This window comes from Typha angustifolia, chromosome 7, assembly GCF_048772165.1.
Source record: "Typha angustifolia cultivar Huaian chromosome 7, ASM4877216v1, whole genome shotgun sequence".
Lineage (NCBI taxonomy): Eukaryota > Viridiplantae > Streptophyta > Magnoliopsida > Poales > Typhaceae > Typha > Typha angustifolia.
This window is the reverse complement of record NC_133245.1, coordinates 11,433,077-11,448,844: the sequence shown is the minus strand read 5'-3', so window position 1 is coordinate 11,448,844 and position 15,768 is coordinate 11,433,077. Positions and strand designations below refer to the sequence as shown.

The 15,768-nt window shown below is 34.2% G+C and overlaps 1 protein-coding gene and 1 long non-coding RNA gene across 2 annotated transcripts; both read left to right on the top strand.

Annotated features, from left to right (window-relative positions):
* The first annotated feature begins 694 nt into the window (after window positions 1-694).
* Window positions 695-1,501, top strand: LOC140763520 (uncharacterized). The gene is made up of 2 exons (XR_012104837.1): window positions 695-810; window positions 912-1,501. It is a non-coding gene; the product is annotated as an uncharacterized lncRNA (long non-coding RNA).
* Window positions 1,502-11,195: 9,694 nt separating this feature from the next.
* Window positions 11,196-14,183, top strand: LOC140762912 (alpha carbonic anhydrase 3-like). Its single transcript, XM_073100894.1, has 7 exons — window positions 11,196-11,353; window positions 11,662-11,870; window positions 11,961-12,067; window positions 12,188-12,290; window positions 12,448-12,609; window positions 13,669-13,722; window positions 13,857-14,183. The coding sequence occupies exons 1-7, from the start codon at window positions 11,269-11,271 to the stop codon at window positions 13,947-13,949; spliced, it is 813 nt and encodes a 270-aa protein (XP_072956995.1). The 5' UTR covers window positions 11,196-11,268; the 3' UTR covers window positions 13,950-14,183.
* The last annotated feature ends 1,585 nt before the right edge of the window (window positions 14,184-15,768 follow it).

The window sequence follows — 15,768 nt, the reverse complement described above, 5'->3', positions numbered from 1 at the left end:
AGTAATGCTAACACTAGCTGACTCGTTCATCATTGGATTCTCACAGCTGCCAAGTTCTAGCACCTGCGAGAGATACAAGGACTTCAACAGTTCTTCATTCTTTTCCAACATGGTTTTCCCTCTCCCACACTTAAATACAATATATATACTATCTACATCTCATATTTAGGTCGATGATCTGATGCATGACTGCAATATAGAACAACTATTTCATCCTAATTTCCCTAAAAACATGAAATACACCATCATGATTAACGACAATGCATGTCTTAATTCTTAGACTAGAATATAATAGATAGTGCAAACTTTGGAAACAAGATCTTGGGGAAAAAATGATTCACTTTCATCATTCTCTTAGTTTAATCAAGAATATAAATAAGAACACCACTTATAAAAGTACAAGATAAGAGTACATAATTTTTTATTCTTGCATTTTTTGTGATTGTTTTACTCTTGACTTGGTAAAGAACACCTATTATTTAAAGTTTATTATGAAACGATAATATTTTTAGTACATTCTTCAAATAATGATGATTGTTATAGTCTCGATCTACCGATCAAAATCAATTTCCATTTATTGGTGACAAAATTATTATCCTCCACTATGGCATATCGGTGCGTGTGACGTTGTTTAGAATAAGTATCTTAAGCACGCTTGACGTCTTATCAAAAATATGCGATTTGGATTCGCCACTAGGTGCTTGATATTTATCTTCATTTCTATTCATGAAAAGAGATTGAAATTGTGCTTATATATCCCTAACCCTCATATTCAATTACTCATACTTTCTCCAAAGGAAAAGCATAAAGGTTAGTTAACATACGCTATTAGTCTAGTGTAAGCTAGCCATCATTTGTTTGGATGCAATGAAGGCTTAAACTGATAAATGTTCATTTTTAACTTTATGCAGGTTATCACCATGAAGAGCTCACCTTTACTTCTGCTTATTCCCGGTTTGATAATGATCTCCACAGCTCTGGTAGAATGCGAAGGCCGTTATGACAGTGCATTTGCACGCACTACACAAGGAGTCAATGGAAAAGAGTATGCTATGCATCATGATGATCTGCGCTTGGGTGTTCATGAAGGAAGTAAGGGGAAGAGCAAGTTAGATTTCAATACTCTTACCAAGAAGACTGTAAAGAATAATGTAGATCCAGCAGCAACCCATGTATCAGCAACTACAAGCACCGAAACGAAGAACAGCAACAGCGGCGATGTATTTGCTTATCCTTATGGCACTTCAACTGATTCACATCATCAGATATCAGTTGATGAGTACCGCAGGATGTTTCGCGATCTTCCTTCACATCCTTAGCACTATGCTGGCCATAACAGCTTCTAGTTGAGTGGATGCAATGTGTCTGCTCAATCTAAAGCCTGTATGCTTTAGCTTGTGGTGTGCTATATCATCTCTATGTATGTCTTGGACTACATGGCCTTCTGGTCATCCAGTGTGGTACTATAATAAATAAAGTCCATGACTAGCTAGTTTGTGTATATTACACTCTCCCTATGTCAATAATTTCCTCGCATACACCTATTTCATTGATGATTCTTATTTCCTCTTTCTTTTCCCCTCTCAGTGAAGAAATGTCTGATTGCTCCTTAACAACGTCTTTAGGTATAACTGTTCAAGTAATATATAAGCTATCTGTCTCTTTAGGGTTTGGAGTTTTTTTTTTTTTTTAATGGTCCTATTTGAGACAATCTTTTCGATCAAATAGCAGCTTAATTGATTGATGACAGTTTCAGCTAGACTTCTAAGTTATTTCTTACCATCCTTCACTGATCAATCCATAATAAAAGAGTTTTTGAAGACAATTCATGAACTCACAATATAGTTTTAATGTATCATATTGACCACCCTTACAAAAAAAAAACTTGACTGTTTGCAAGTACAAGTGTGGCTTTATAAAAATGCAGATGGCCCTCAGGGAAGACAGTCCATGTGAGCAAGGCGAGACAAACTTTAGGATGGATCATGGCAATTATTTCAAGAACAAATCATATAACCTACAGCCATCTAGCTTCATGTAGGTCTCCCTACATCTTTCTCTAGGGGAAACGTAGCACAATCTTGTGGTGTTGGATACGGCTTTTTCACTTAAATTCTTTAGTACATGGTACTGAAATATGTGACCCCTTTGGATAATATTCTCATCATTCATCAGACATCAGCACTCCTATTCTTTATATCAATAACAACAAGAAATAATGCAAAGTGTTGACATTTCAAGAAATGTTCTTGCAAATCTTCAAAATCATACTGTATCTCTCTGGTCACGTAGATGGCCCAGATAAAGGGCACTCAATGCTTAATTGGTTATTTGTTCTCTTGTAGAAATATTTATGTACTTTTCTGAGATTAGAAGGCTGAAACAAGTCAAATAAATGTATCCATATCCATTTGAAAGAACTTCTGTATGCTTATATACTTTGGCTACAATTCTGTATGTGTCTTGCTCTATCTAGGTATCGATATACATTTAACTATATTACAACCATTTGGATATATAAATATGAATTTCAAATATTAAACCCATCAAACGTTCATTTTATGGCAATGTACCCTCCCACTTTTTCTTTGAATCAGAAATATTTGTTCTTTATATTTTTTTTCCTCAATATGGTAAGACAGAGAGAGAGAGAGAGAGAGAGAGAGAGAGAGAGAGAGAGAGAGAGAGAGAGAGAGACGGGTATCCTTAACGTAGTTACTCATAATAAATTTAATGTAATTAAACTTTAACCTTAGCCATATTCCTTAATTCCATAGCCTGAAAGAAGACCACTTCCGTGTTGTTAGTATTTGATAGCAACTTAGCTACGAAGAATGAGGAAGTGAGTAATATATTAAAGAAGAACAATATAAATGAACAGCAGTTGAGGTGGCCACTAGAAGAGTTGTCTGTGTGGATCCTTTTGTCCAAGCGACAAACATATAGTCTTAGCCTCCTAGATTAGATGTACATCAAATTCGACAACAAAGCTACCATCCACTACACTCTAATCCATCAATTGTGCTCTCAAAGAGCTCCATTAATTGGCATGGAGGCCCCATCGATTCACTTTAGTTTTTCTTTTTTCTTTTTTATCCTTTTCTCTTCTGCCTCTCTCTCTCTCTCTCTCTCTCTTTCATGGAGATTTGGCAAATTGTTTAGTGGAAGCAGTTAAGCATTACTTGGGACTATACTTTGCTTATTGTTTATATTGAGTTTCTATTGTAGCATAAAACTTTTACAATACTTTAATACATTAGTTTGTGGATGTAAATCCTTGAGGTTTTATAATAGAGAACATTCATATATACAATCGCACAGAGGTATCATGTACTTGAAAGACAATTCTTCTTTCTGATTAAATGAAGATATGAAGATAATTAATAAGCGCAATTAAGTTAGAGTTCCTAATTACTAACAGTGTCAACAAACTAGGTATGCTTCTTGAGATTAACTATATCAAAAATCCCATGTACTATGACCCTCTCATATTGTAGTAGTCCTGAAAAAAATCTTGAGAAATAGAACTGCATAATTCCCCCTTGTACCATTAAGAAACTGTAATAACTTGCATTCATACAGAGGATAGAGACCATAATTATTTAGATAGTTCAAGGATGAACGATTTGTTATTTATTTTGTCGTGTGATTTTATTCTTCGTAGTCATAGTTTAGGAGCGAAAATGTAATTTATCCTTATGGGCAGGCTTTTGGAACTTAATTGCATTCTATTTTGTCGATTAGCAATAATAGGCTCTAGTGTGTGTGCCATATACAAAACTTGTATGCACTCCATTGTATAACATCAAGACTATAGAAAATAGATGTACTTAATATTTAAAAGCCCATCCCTATTGGGTAGGCTGCCGAGTCTAAGTGGGGAATTGGCGTACTGGGCTATAATCAGCCCATTATATTGTGAGATTATTCAGCCCAGCATTTCATGGTATAGCACGAATGTTGAGGCACGGCTGGTTGCTTAATCCTGAGGTTCCCAAATTATAGTATTAATTAGTGAACTTTCTGAACCATTTAGAGCTCAATGTATATATCCAGGTACGGCTGTACCCTCCGTAGGATAAGAGAAAGCAAATATTATTCTTTTTCAATGATTAAGAATCTTCAATTTCTATGCACGGTTGGTTTCTAATCATACATTATTGGTGCTACTGCTTATAAGGACAATATTTTGTACTAGGGCTATTGAAAAGTTTGGTGTTTCTGAGAAAGATGGGACAGAGAGAGAGAGAGAGAGAGAGAGAGAGAGAGAGATAAAAATATCTGAACTTGATACCCATTGTCTTATCCATTGTCTTAATTTATTTTTACTCGTACTGGTTAGCTCCTATTTGTGATATTCGTATGTTATGAATGACGTTTCTCCTATAATTAATTGTCTTTGTCTCTGAGGCAATCATTCGTCGAATTACAGTTGGAAATATGGCACAGGAAGAAACATGATAGCAATCACAAGCAGCCTTTTTTATATCGTCCGTCTCAGTCTGATCAACATCGGTCCAATGTGATCTGCCAATGGCGTGAATCGTGTTAAATATACCGAAAAGACCTATCACTGGAGGAAAAGCAACGCAGATCAGATTGCCACGTCAACTAGTACTTCTTAACATCTTACAAAGATATGTAAGAGGGTTGTGATCTAATCATAACAAGTTAATCTATTATATCTTAATATCATTTTTTGAAGGCTATTATAAGATTACCTCCGGACTTTTGGATGAATATGCTCAATAGCTCTCAATTCTATATATCTACATCTCATCTTAAAAAACTACGTTTTTATTTGATGTGATCTGGGTTAGATCGGATCACGTCAAGGGGACATTAGGATTAATAGGTTGAGTTTAGTTATTTTATCTACTTATTTAGTTTAGTTAGAGTCTTAGTAGGTTAAAATTTTATTTAATTAGCTAAATTCAATTCGGCACAGTTTTAGAAAAATATTGGTTGGATATTTCACAAATGTTTGAATAATATCAAACTAGTTGGATAAGATCGCCAATCTCCAGATCTACAACTTTGGTATTCATGAATTCTCTAGATTCAAAATCTATCTACAACGAAACGATGGACTAATCTGAGATAGATAAGAAAGACTGGTTTAGTTAAATTGTTTAGGGTTAAGTTGAATTGTAACAGAATTTGTTTAGTTAAGTTGTTTAGGGTTAAGTTGAATTGTAATAGAATTTGTTTAAGATTTTTGGATGTTTGGCTAACCTTAATTTTTATCTAGGCTTGACCTATCTTCTTCCTCCTCTTTCCTCTTCTTGGTATCCAACCCAAGTTCTCATCTACGGTCAAGATTAATTATTCGTCCGCTTCTCCTAGGGTTGTCAAAATAAACGAACGGCTCGAGCTCGGCTCGGCTGAAGCTCAAGTTCGGCTCGACTCAGTTAAAAATGAGCCAAGCTCGAGCCGTCGAAACCGACTCGAAATTAATATTGAGCCGAGCCTGAGCTGGAGTCGACTCGCTTAGGCTCAGCTTGATAGACTTGATAGGTATTGCTACTTGGCTGCGAGTCCTAAATCCTAATTGGTCAAGACAAATGAATGACTGGGATTAGACCATCAGGAGATTTTGGGGGCAAGCAAGGATGAGGCAGGCAATGGGTCACGTGCAATTCCCCCTCAGGGCGAGTGCCAAGAGGTTGTTGTGGGGCCCAAAATTTGCCAGCGGATACTTTGTTGGCATTGCCCATCCAATCTCTAGTTCTCTATTGTTCTTCTAAGGGTAAACTGGTAAAAAACACATGGCAGATAGTGAGGTATGTGATCCGAATAAGCATAACACGTCACCATCTCGAAATTGCTCTTGATTAGGCCTCGGGTTGCGAGTTGCAGTAGCTGTCGAGCATCCGAAACCCAAATTCTATGGAACAATGTGAAGGAAAGGTGCTTCTGCTATGGAACATACTGTAGCCTTGCAAACGGAATAGCTCCGGCCCGAAAGCTAGGAGAGGCGACGCCGCCGCTGAACGAGGCAAAGGAGAGGTGGATGCATTCGGCTATGGAATGAGGTGAAGGAGAGATGCGAGGCGACGCTGCCGCTGAAGCTGGACGAGGGGTTGCTAGATGCATTACCGACGTCCTCCTCAAGCTCATGAGCTCATCCTCCTCAAGTTGTCGCGGTGCCGGCCGCCTCGTCCTCCTTCGCCAACCTCCGCCTCCTCATCTCCTCCTCGAGATGTCGGCCACCTCATCCTCCTCAAGCTATCGCGGTGCTCAGCTTGGGCTTGATCTGTCTCAGTCTAGCTTGATCCAGCTCGGCTTAAATGAGGCTTGATAATAGGCTCATTTCAGGCTCGAGCTCGGCTCGGACTCGGTCTAGCCCAACTCGAGCCCCGCTCGACTTGAGATGAGCCGAGCTTGAGCCCAATTCTAAGGCTCGAAATTCATTTCGAGCCGAGCCTGAGCCTGAGCCGGCTCGCTCAGGCTCAGCTCGTTTACACTCCTAGCTTCTCCTTCCTCTCTCTAGCGACCAACCAAATTAATACTACTTAAACTACGAAAAAAGATTTGACCTCTTTTGTCAAATAAAAAAAAATCTTCTCTAGATCCAAGATCACGACGATGGTTCAGACAAACATAAATTCTTAGCCCCCATTTACTTTAGGAATAATTTTTTTTATTCTAGTATAACCTCTTAATAATAACTAAACATCATATAGTTATATTTTAGAATATAAATACTATTTATCAAAATTATATCTTATACTACACACTAACTCAATTACCATTTTTTCTTGATTTAACTACAACTTCTTTTAAATATCTTATAATTTATCACTCATCTCTTATCCCTTTCAAATATCTTATCATAATTCATTACACCTCTCTCTTAAGTATCTTATCAATATCTTATCATAATTTATCACACCTCTCTACTCCCTCTCCTCCCTTATCATATTTTTTTAGACTAAATAAATAAAATTCAACTTAAATAGCATAAATGTCAATAATTTAATATTTTATAAAAATAATCACATCTTAAAAGTATTATTTTTTATTAAATATTACATTAATGGTATAGACTTAAATATAAATATAAATATTATAATTTTATAATAATATAGTATTTAGTTGATATAATTCTTTTTATAAATTATTATATTATTAAAAATAATTTGTATGTACTAATAACATAAAAAATATAACCTAATTAAATCTTTCTTTCTTTTAATAATAAAATAAAAAATTTATGAAAAAATTAATATAATATTATTAATAATCATATGTTTTATGCTAAAATAAAACATATGAAAGTGGAAATATTGTAATATTATTACTAATCTCATCTTGCAAAGATATATTAAAAATATATGTTCCATGTAAAATAAAATTTTATTATTTTTTACTACAAAATATAATAATATTTAAAATAATAATATATGATTTTTGACTATATGATTAGATATAAAAAGATAAATATTAATAAACTAATATTTTATAAAATTGTTATAATAATAATTTTTATAATCATCGCATTCCAACCTTTTAAACATTGCCCTAGCATTGCATTTCATATCTATATCCATATGTAATATCATAGTCTAATATTGCATTGCATGTGTGATGGAAATCAGATCAGATCGGATCACATCAAAGGAAGATTAGGCTCAATGGATTGAGTCTAATTATCTTATTTGGTTATTTGGTAGCAGTTTAAGATTTTATTTAATTAGCTAAATCCAGTTAGATAAGATCGCCAACCTCGAGATCTACTATTTTGATATTCATGACTTCTCCAGATCCGGAATCTATCTGTAATGAAACGAAGGGTTAATCTGAGAAGATAAGGAATACTGGTTTTGTTGGTTTGTTCAAGTTTTAACTTAGTTGTTGGTTTGTTAGGATTTGTTTGGAGTTGTTTAACTTAGTTGAGAAATTCTTAGGGTGAGCCTCTATATATATATGGAGGAAACTATAATTGGAGTTTATGATGATGATTTTGAAATTAGGTTTGGCATTTATCTCCTTCTCTACTTATCTCTAGCCATTTGCGCCCTCTCCCACATCCCTTCTTCCACCGCCGAAGTCTTTGGTCAGCCTCTTTCAGCTACTAACCACCCTCTTCTACATCAACTTTTCTCCCTTCACACCAAGAACTAAACCTAACATCTATCTAGCCATTGGTGAACTATCAAGCTAGAATCTAATTAACCTTCCATCATTGTTTGGTTGATATCTTGATATCTAACCGTTCAAATCCTGTGATATCTGATTCGTTGAAAAGCTCTCTCCAAAGTAACAACATATCCAAAATTCAGAAGGATCCGTTGGTTAGATTGTACGCAGATCCTCTTGAAAGTTACATGTTTCATCAAATTTAAAACCGTTGTGGATCAAATTAGGTTGATTCGTAACAATATGTAACTCCCAAATATTACATACATAATATATATTAAAATAATTTACTATCTATTCCATCAATCTATTTTAAATCAAATAGAAGTATATTTTTAGTAATTTTTACTTATTTACTTCTACTTTATATCATATCAAACATAATTATTATACTCTTATTGTAGAATACAAGTAAATATAAGAATAATTATTTCTAGAATAAATCCCTCATTTTGATAATATCAATTCCTATCTGTTATTCTAATTCCACCTCTATTCCTAATGTGAAGATGGCCTTAAGTATGTTGTAAAACCTATGTAAAAAACTATAATAGATGCCCTAGGTGATGTATCTATCATATACTACCAATAATAAAATATAAACAATAAAGTGTGAAAAGGATAATATCAAACAAATAAAGCGTGAAAAGGATAATATCAAACAAAAAGATTTTGAAATGAAAAAACTCCAAATCGAGGGAAAAAATACGAATCAAAACCAATTACAAAAATCTGTAGCAGCTAACAAGAAGTTTATAGATCATCTCTCAATCTCTACAACTCAAAATTTATACCAATTTTGCTTACTAAATTCCATGATACACTGTTTCCCATGTTATATTTTTGAACATTAGTGACCCTCAAGGTTAATCCTTTCGTCTCAATGATCATCAAGATGTAGTTCTTTTAGATTTAATATAGATGTGTCGAGATGAGAGTGATTTAGAATATTCCGTCTAAAGTTGGGAGGTGTGATGTCTAAAGATAATGATGGACGACTTCCCAGAGTTAGATTAAATTCTCTTTAAATACCTCTTATAAAATATTCCTTCAATAATTCTCTATAGATTCTCTTAGAAATAAAGATAAATACCTCTTCAAAGATTCTTCATGAATTTTCTTAGAGACAAATACCTCTTAGAGATAATATCAAGTAAATGTCCAACCAAATTCACCGATTAACACATTTTATAAAAAATTGCAATCCTACTTAAATCTATAAAACTGCCTTTATAACTTCGAATGATTGCAGACTGCGTTCAAACGCCTAAAATTACTCCTCTATAAATTTGAACAGCTGCTAGAGTATAATCGAACGACTGAATGGACAATTGAATACAATGTGATCGTTCCAATGCCTTTATATATATATTTTTTAATACTGCTCCAACCGTCGTGATATTGTTGAACATTTCAATGTCAACTTTAAAATCATTCGAACGGTTTGACTTCAAAATTAATCTTTTATTTCAACATTATTTATCAAATATCTCAGAACTTGTCATAGCTTATATATATGCTCATACATAAAATATAGATACATTATATCACTAAGATTTTATTTTATTTTGAAACACAATCTCTCAATTACTTTTTAAGTGCAAATAAAACGTTACACAATAAGTGGCATAACACAAAGCATTATATAGTGTCTAACTCTCTACCTTGGAATCAAGCCATGATGCCGTATAAGCCGTATATTAATTCCTCGTAGAATTCCATTCCACTTATAATTCCTAGACTGCTCATGCACCCCTATGCTCTTGTACTACATATTGTCCTCCTATCAATATAATTTGTGGCTTCATAGCCTCTAAAATCATAATATAATCACATATTAACTCGTGTGTTTGTGTATATTCATATATATATATATATATATATATATATATATGGGTCCTCAGTAAAGACAATTAATTCACTGACATATATTAGTTCTGCCTTGGCTCTTCATAGAATGTCAAGTGTCAAAAGATGAAAGTTCAAATAGACAATATTTTTTTTTTTGATCAAAGAAGCTGTAGTCAACTTATATTAGGATCACCCGACGTAGGGACTCCGTCGAGTAGTCGAAATTGAGGAAAGTACAAAGTTCCAAGGGGAGCTTCTTAGTATGCCCTTGCTCAAAAACTATAGTCATATACTGACCATGTTTAGCAGCCCAGTCTGCCACTCGATTGGCTCCCCGATAAATATTTCGGATAATCATATCTGTAAACCCATCCAAGATTCCGAGACATTCACTCACGACACCCCATAGACAACTTATATTTCAGTTGATACATTCTGGCCAAAATTAACTCAGGGAGTAAAATTCATTTTCCCGAATTGATGGCCTACCTACTCTTGGTGTGGTCTGATGGAATGTGACAACTATTACTAGTATCTTAATTAATTAAGACGTGACAAGTTAATTCATTAACAACGGACCGGAGCAAGACGAGCTGTCAATTGTAATCTAATTCCATATGAAATTCCTCTAGAGCAAGAGTAATATTAGGCTCATGAAAGGCAAATTAAAAGTTACCACATAGAGATGGCCTATATAAGCATTTTTCCGGAGTACGTATGTACGCAAGACGACAGTCGGTAGTAGTTACGGAGCTAATAAGAGTTTCTGGGTTTGGATAGCAGATGGTGTACGAGCTCATATGAGAAACTTCTCATCAATTGAAGGTATAAAAGTAGCCAGAATTCTGATAGATAGAATTATCTGAAGCAATCCCAATTGATGCAGTGCTGGAATGTAATTGATTATTGATGTGACCTTCAAATGCATGTCAATTAAGAGAGAACTTTATCAACAAGTATCACGTGAAAATTAGTCCCATATATATATATCTATAGCGAGTGAAAATGATTGACGTTAATTACTGGGCCCAAATCTATAGTTTAACATTGTAGCTTAGATGATATATAAGAAACAAAAGTTTGGGGGAATTTTTTTATCTGACCTCAGTACCTTCTTGTTTGAAAATGAGGCAGGAAAATGCAGCTCGTCTGCTCGACAAAATGACAATGACGCAGCCCATGTGTTTAGTGTGGCATCCCAGTTCGCTCTATAAGAACTACATATCTGATATGTTTGGAATTCACATCTACTCGATCGATCAAAACACTTGAAAGATGAGAAATCTCCAAGCGTTGTTCTTGCTTTTGAGTGTTCTCTTTGTTTTCAATCAATCAATTCCCGCGGCGTCTCAGGAGATCAGTAAGCCATTTCGTGATACATTTATGGCTCTACCCAACTATAATAGCAGTACTACGGATCTCTTAAAGACTATTATCTTGATAATTTCATAGATTCTTGAAACATATCATAGCGTAGCATACTTACAGTCTGCGGTTGGTTGTGTTAGAATAGAAAAGCTGCTTTTTTAACAGTTTATCCTTAAGTAAGGATAAACTACAAATTCTCCCTTATGGTTTTGTCTAAAATCAAACTATTCCCTAAACTTTTATGTGTTTCACTTTGTTTTCATCCACGGCATCTGACGAAACGAAGCTAATACATGGCAGAAGAAGAGCTCAGCATCAACGAAGAGGTTCCGCAATTGTCTCAACTTCCAGTATATCTGCAGGAAGATGATTTGTGTAAGACTGGGAACAAACAATCACCTATAGACATCAATCCTTTGGTTACGCATTTAAAGCCAAGTTTGGGCCCCTTGAAGACGTGCTATCACCCTGCTCGTGCAATTTTGCAGAATAGTGGCCATGATATAAAGGTATAGGAAGAAACTAAATATTAAATGAACATTTTGCTATATGATACTTGGTATTCTAGTAATACTAGTTGCATTTTGGAACGCATGCAGGTTAACTGGACAAAAGGTGCTGGACATCTTAAAATCAAATACAAAACCTACTTTCTTGCGCAATGCCATTGGCATACACCTGCTGAGCATACACTCTCTAACTCCAGGTAATTAATTCAACCAAAGAAATATATATATTAATGTTAACTTTATTTAAGTTGTTGTTACTGATTGTGTAACCTGTAATTTTCCTTGGAAATTTAACTCAATATGATGCTCATAAAAAGCCTTCCACTGGAGTTGCATATGGTTCATATAAGTTCAGATGGGAGCATAGCAGTCATTGGGATCTTGTATGAGTATGGCCATCCTGATCCATTCATCTCCAGAGTACGATTTCTCTCTTTCTTTCTTTCTTTTTTCCCTTTTGTAAATTTTAAAGGCATTCGCACTCACTATTCCTCCTGATTTTATTTCTCTTTTGCTTTTCCTGTCCTTGGTCTACTTATCTCAATGCAAATTAAATGGTTGGTCTTTTCTTGTTCAGCTAGAGAAATATATCAAAAAGGTCAGATGGAACCAAGAGGTTGAGATTGGTGGAGTTGTAGATCCACCACTATGTGAAAGGAATCCTACTTATTTTAGATACTCAGGATCTCTCACCACTTCACCTTGCACTGAAGGTGTTACTTGGTCCCTGCTGCATAAGGTAAAATGTACTGGAAATCAGATGTGAGCTTGGGATATTTAATTGGCACTTAAGTTTCTTCAAACATATATAATAATTATCATTATAAAAATATTTCAAAAAGGTGGCCGGTAAAGTTGACAAATCCATGTAAAATGATCAAAATATTCTTAAATCTTTTTTTTAAATAAAAAAATAATTATATAAACTAATTTTCACGAGTACAAAAAAAACTCCGTTAAAATCGGAGGCCAACAACTATAGAAGATCAAAAGTAAAACCTCCATCCCTGATACAACCATAAAATTATTCTGGAGTCTGAAAACTATGTGTACTATTTTATTATTTTATCAAAAAAAAAATTATTTTAGTATGATATGATGTAACATTGGATAGTTTTTCAGAACCATTTGGAATAATTTTTGTAAGGGCAAATTAGTCTTTCTAAAATGTAAATATACTTTTATAGATAATTAGTTAGATTTAATCAACATAATGACATTTTTAAAGGAGCTTAATGATTTCAATAGCAATAATAATATTTTCAAATATATAAGGATAATTATGATATTTGAGAAGTTTTGGGTGACAATTACAAAGAGGATTTTATTGTATATATACCTTTCGAAAATTCCATATTTACGTACATGCCACTCTTGATATTTACATGTATACCCCCAAAAACACAAGGTTTGTGTATTTATATATTCTTAAAACTCTTTCCTTTTTACCTGAATACTCCTTAGAGCTAATTAATAATTAAAATTTGAACATATAAATGTCAAAAAATAAATAGTTTAGTGTTTCCCTTACTTAAGAGTATTTTTATCTTTTTCTATAAAATTATTCATAATTAACTTGAAAAGTAATGCATAAGATATCTATACAAATATTATATATTTGAAGGGTATATACTCAAGTATCAATTTTAAAGGAGCCTACAAATAAATAAGAGATTTTTTAACGGTATACACACAAAAAAAATCCTTATACAAAATTCTAAATAGAGTCTGAACTCTTAAAAATTGAAATTTTTTTGCCCATCTTTGTCTAACATGTTTGATCTCTTCATCCTTTCAGGTGAGGACTGCATCTAAGAAACAAGTGGAATTACTGAGAGACGCTCTGAATGGTGTAAGTTTATTTTGTTGCGATGGTAGATAAAGATTTATCCGTTGATAAGTTATCTAATCTTGCTATTTATCCTTGATAGCATATATATATATATACCAAGATTACTGAGATAAAATTACTTAACCTACTTGCAGAAGGATAATTCCAGATCGGTTCAACCAATCAATGGGCGCAAGGTCTATCTTTATGATCCACATTCCGATAGCAATGGCTATGCCAGTTCTTAATTAACTTCTTTAAGCATAGATATATATGTACTTATAAGACTAGTATCTTATTCAGTATGATAAATGCCACAATCTAGAATAAATATTGCGGCTATGCTACATCTATCTTGTTTGATGTAGTGGTTCTCTTGAGTTTTGTAGTGTTATGCTTGTGTGGTGGTTTTCTTTGATGTGTATTGTGGAGTATGTTACTTTGCACTTAGTGAAATAATATTGAGATCCATCACTTCCATATCTTAGGGTCATTGTTCCTCTCTAAGCTATTAGGCAGTAGACTGACAATGTATATTATATTTTTAGCACGCTTGACTTCATAAAAACTGGTAGATAACCATTTGATCTAAAGGCTTCAATTGTTATTAACGTACCATCAATATATTTTGTTAGCACTTGTAATTGGCAAATCTGTGACAAAACAAAAATTATATGAGTTATCACTTATTAGATTGAATTGTATGATCAAATGCACATCGTAGAGGAAAAGAAGGTTTTCCTTTCGAACGTGATTAGTCCATTCGAACAGATTCTCCTACATAGTACTATTTTCATAAGTGTGGGAAAGGTATTCTAACGGATTCTCAGAATGTTATTCCGTTCCAACGAGATACGTGATAAGAGACAAGTGCCTACTGAATGTCGAGAAAGCGTTTGAACGAGATTTTTCAAAGAGCTCACTCTGTATCTAACGTTGGAAAAGCATTCGAACAAGATTTTCTAGAGAGCTCACTGTATTTAACGTGGGAAAGATATTCAAATGGACTAGTTGAAGACTTTGAATGTTGGAAGACCGTTCGAACGGAACCTATGGAACGCCATTGGCTGGAACTCAAACTGTTTGAACGGTCCAAATCTCATTCGAATGGTTTTGTTAAGTTGGCTCTCATTGGTTCTGGTTAGGGCTTTTTGGAGGCTATCCTTCTGGGCATATAAAAGAGGATTTTGAAAAAAAAGTTAGGGTATAACTCTAGGCCATCGCTTAGAGGTGCTTGAAGTTTTGAAGGCATTGGAGTCATTTTATACCAACTTTGTCCAAGATTGAAGAAGACGTTTGAGATAGCCTCAAGGGGCACCGAGGTTGAGTCACAACCTTAAGAGTCAACTAGGTTGTGAACCAAGCACAAGAGGCGATGTATTGAGGGGGAGTCAAGGAAAACACTATCGTGACGATTGTGGTAATTACAACTAAGTGTTTTTGTAACTGCAATATTCATAGTGCTTAGTTTTACCTCATGAAAGAGGTACGTGGTTTTTTTCATTCTTGATTGACAAGGGTTTTCCACATTAAATTTGTTTTGTTTGTGAATGCTTCATTCTTATCTTTCGTTTAGCAAAGTTCATTAGTAGTGTTCCTTGTCTAGTAAGGGTCAAAATTTTTCATATTTCACACATTTAACATATATATGCAAGCAAATGGGATAAAAGACGGCAATAAAATCTCATCACACTTTAATCATCTAATAGCTTACATAACATACATTTCAGTGATTAAACCACATCATCTTTTCATCCTTGCAAGAATGTTTGATATATCATGAATTGTTGGTCGGTGTGATGGCTCTTTATCAACACTTGCTTTAGCTAACAAAACCATGCAAATGACTTCTCCAATGGCATAGTCTTTTAGAGACTGGTCTATTAATTCATTCAGCTCCTGAAGATAGTCATTAGTACTTTCTCTTTTACTCAAAAAATCACAGCTCCCCTATAGTAAACAAGTTCTTGCCTCTTTGGCAGTGAGGAGTTCCAATAGCACTATATCAAAAGAGAAGACATCAACTTTTGGTGAGGTAGAATCCTCGTTAAGATACATTGGTGTGGT

Excerpts from the sequence above, each read along its gene's own strand:
- LOC140762912 (XM_073100894.1), top strand. The coding sequence starts at position 11,269 with ATGAGAAATCTCCAAGCGTTGTTCTTGCTTTTGAGTGTTCTCTTTGTT. Across the intron at positions 11,354-11,661 it reads CGCGGCGTCTCAGGAGATCA|AAGAAGAGCTCAGCATCAAC; the intron begins GTAAGCCATTTC and ends AATACATGGCAG. Across the intron at positions 12,610-13,668 it reads CTTGGTCCCTGCTGCATAAG|GTGAGGACTGCATCTAAGAA; the intron begins GTAAAATGTACT and ends TCATCCTTTCAG.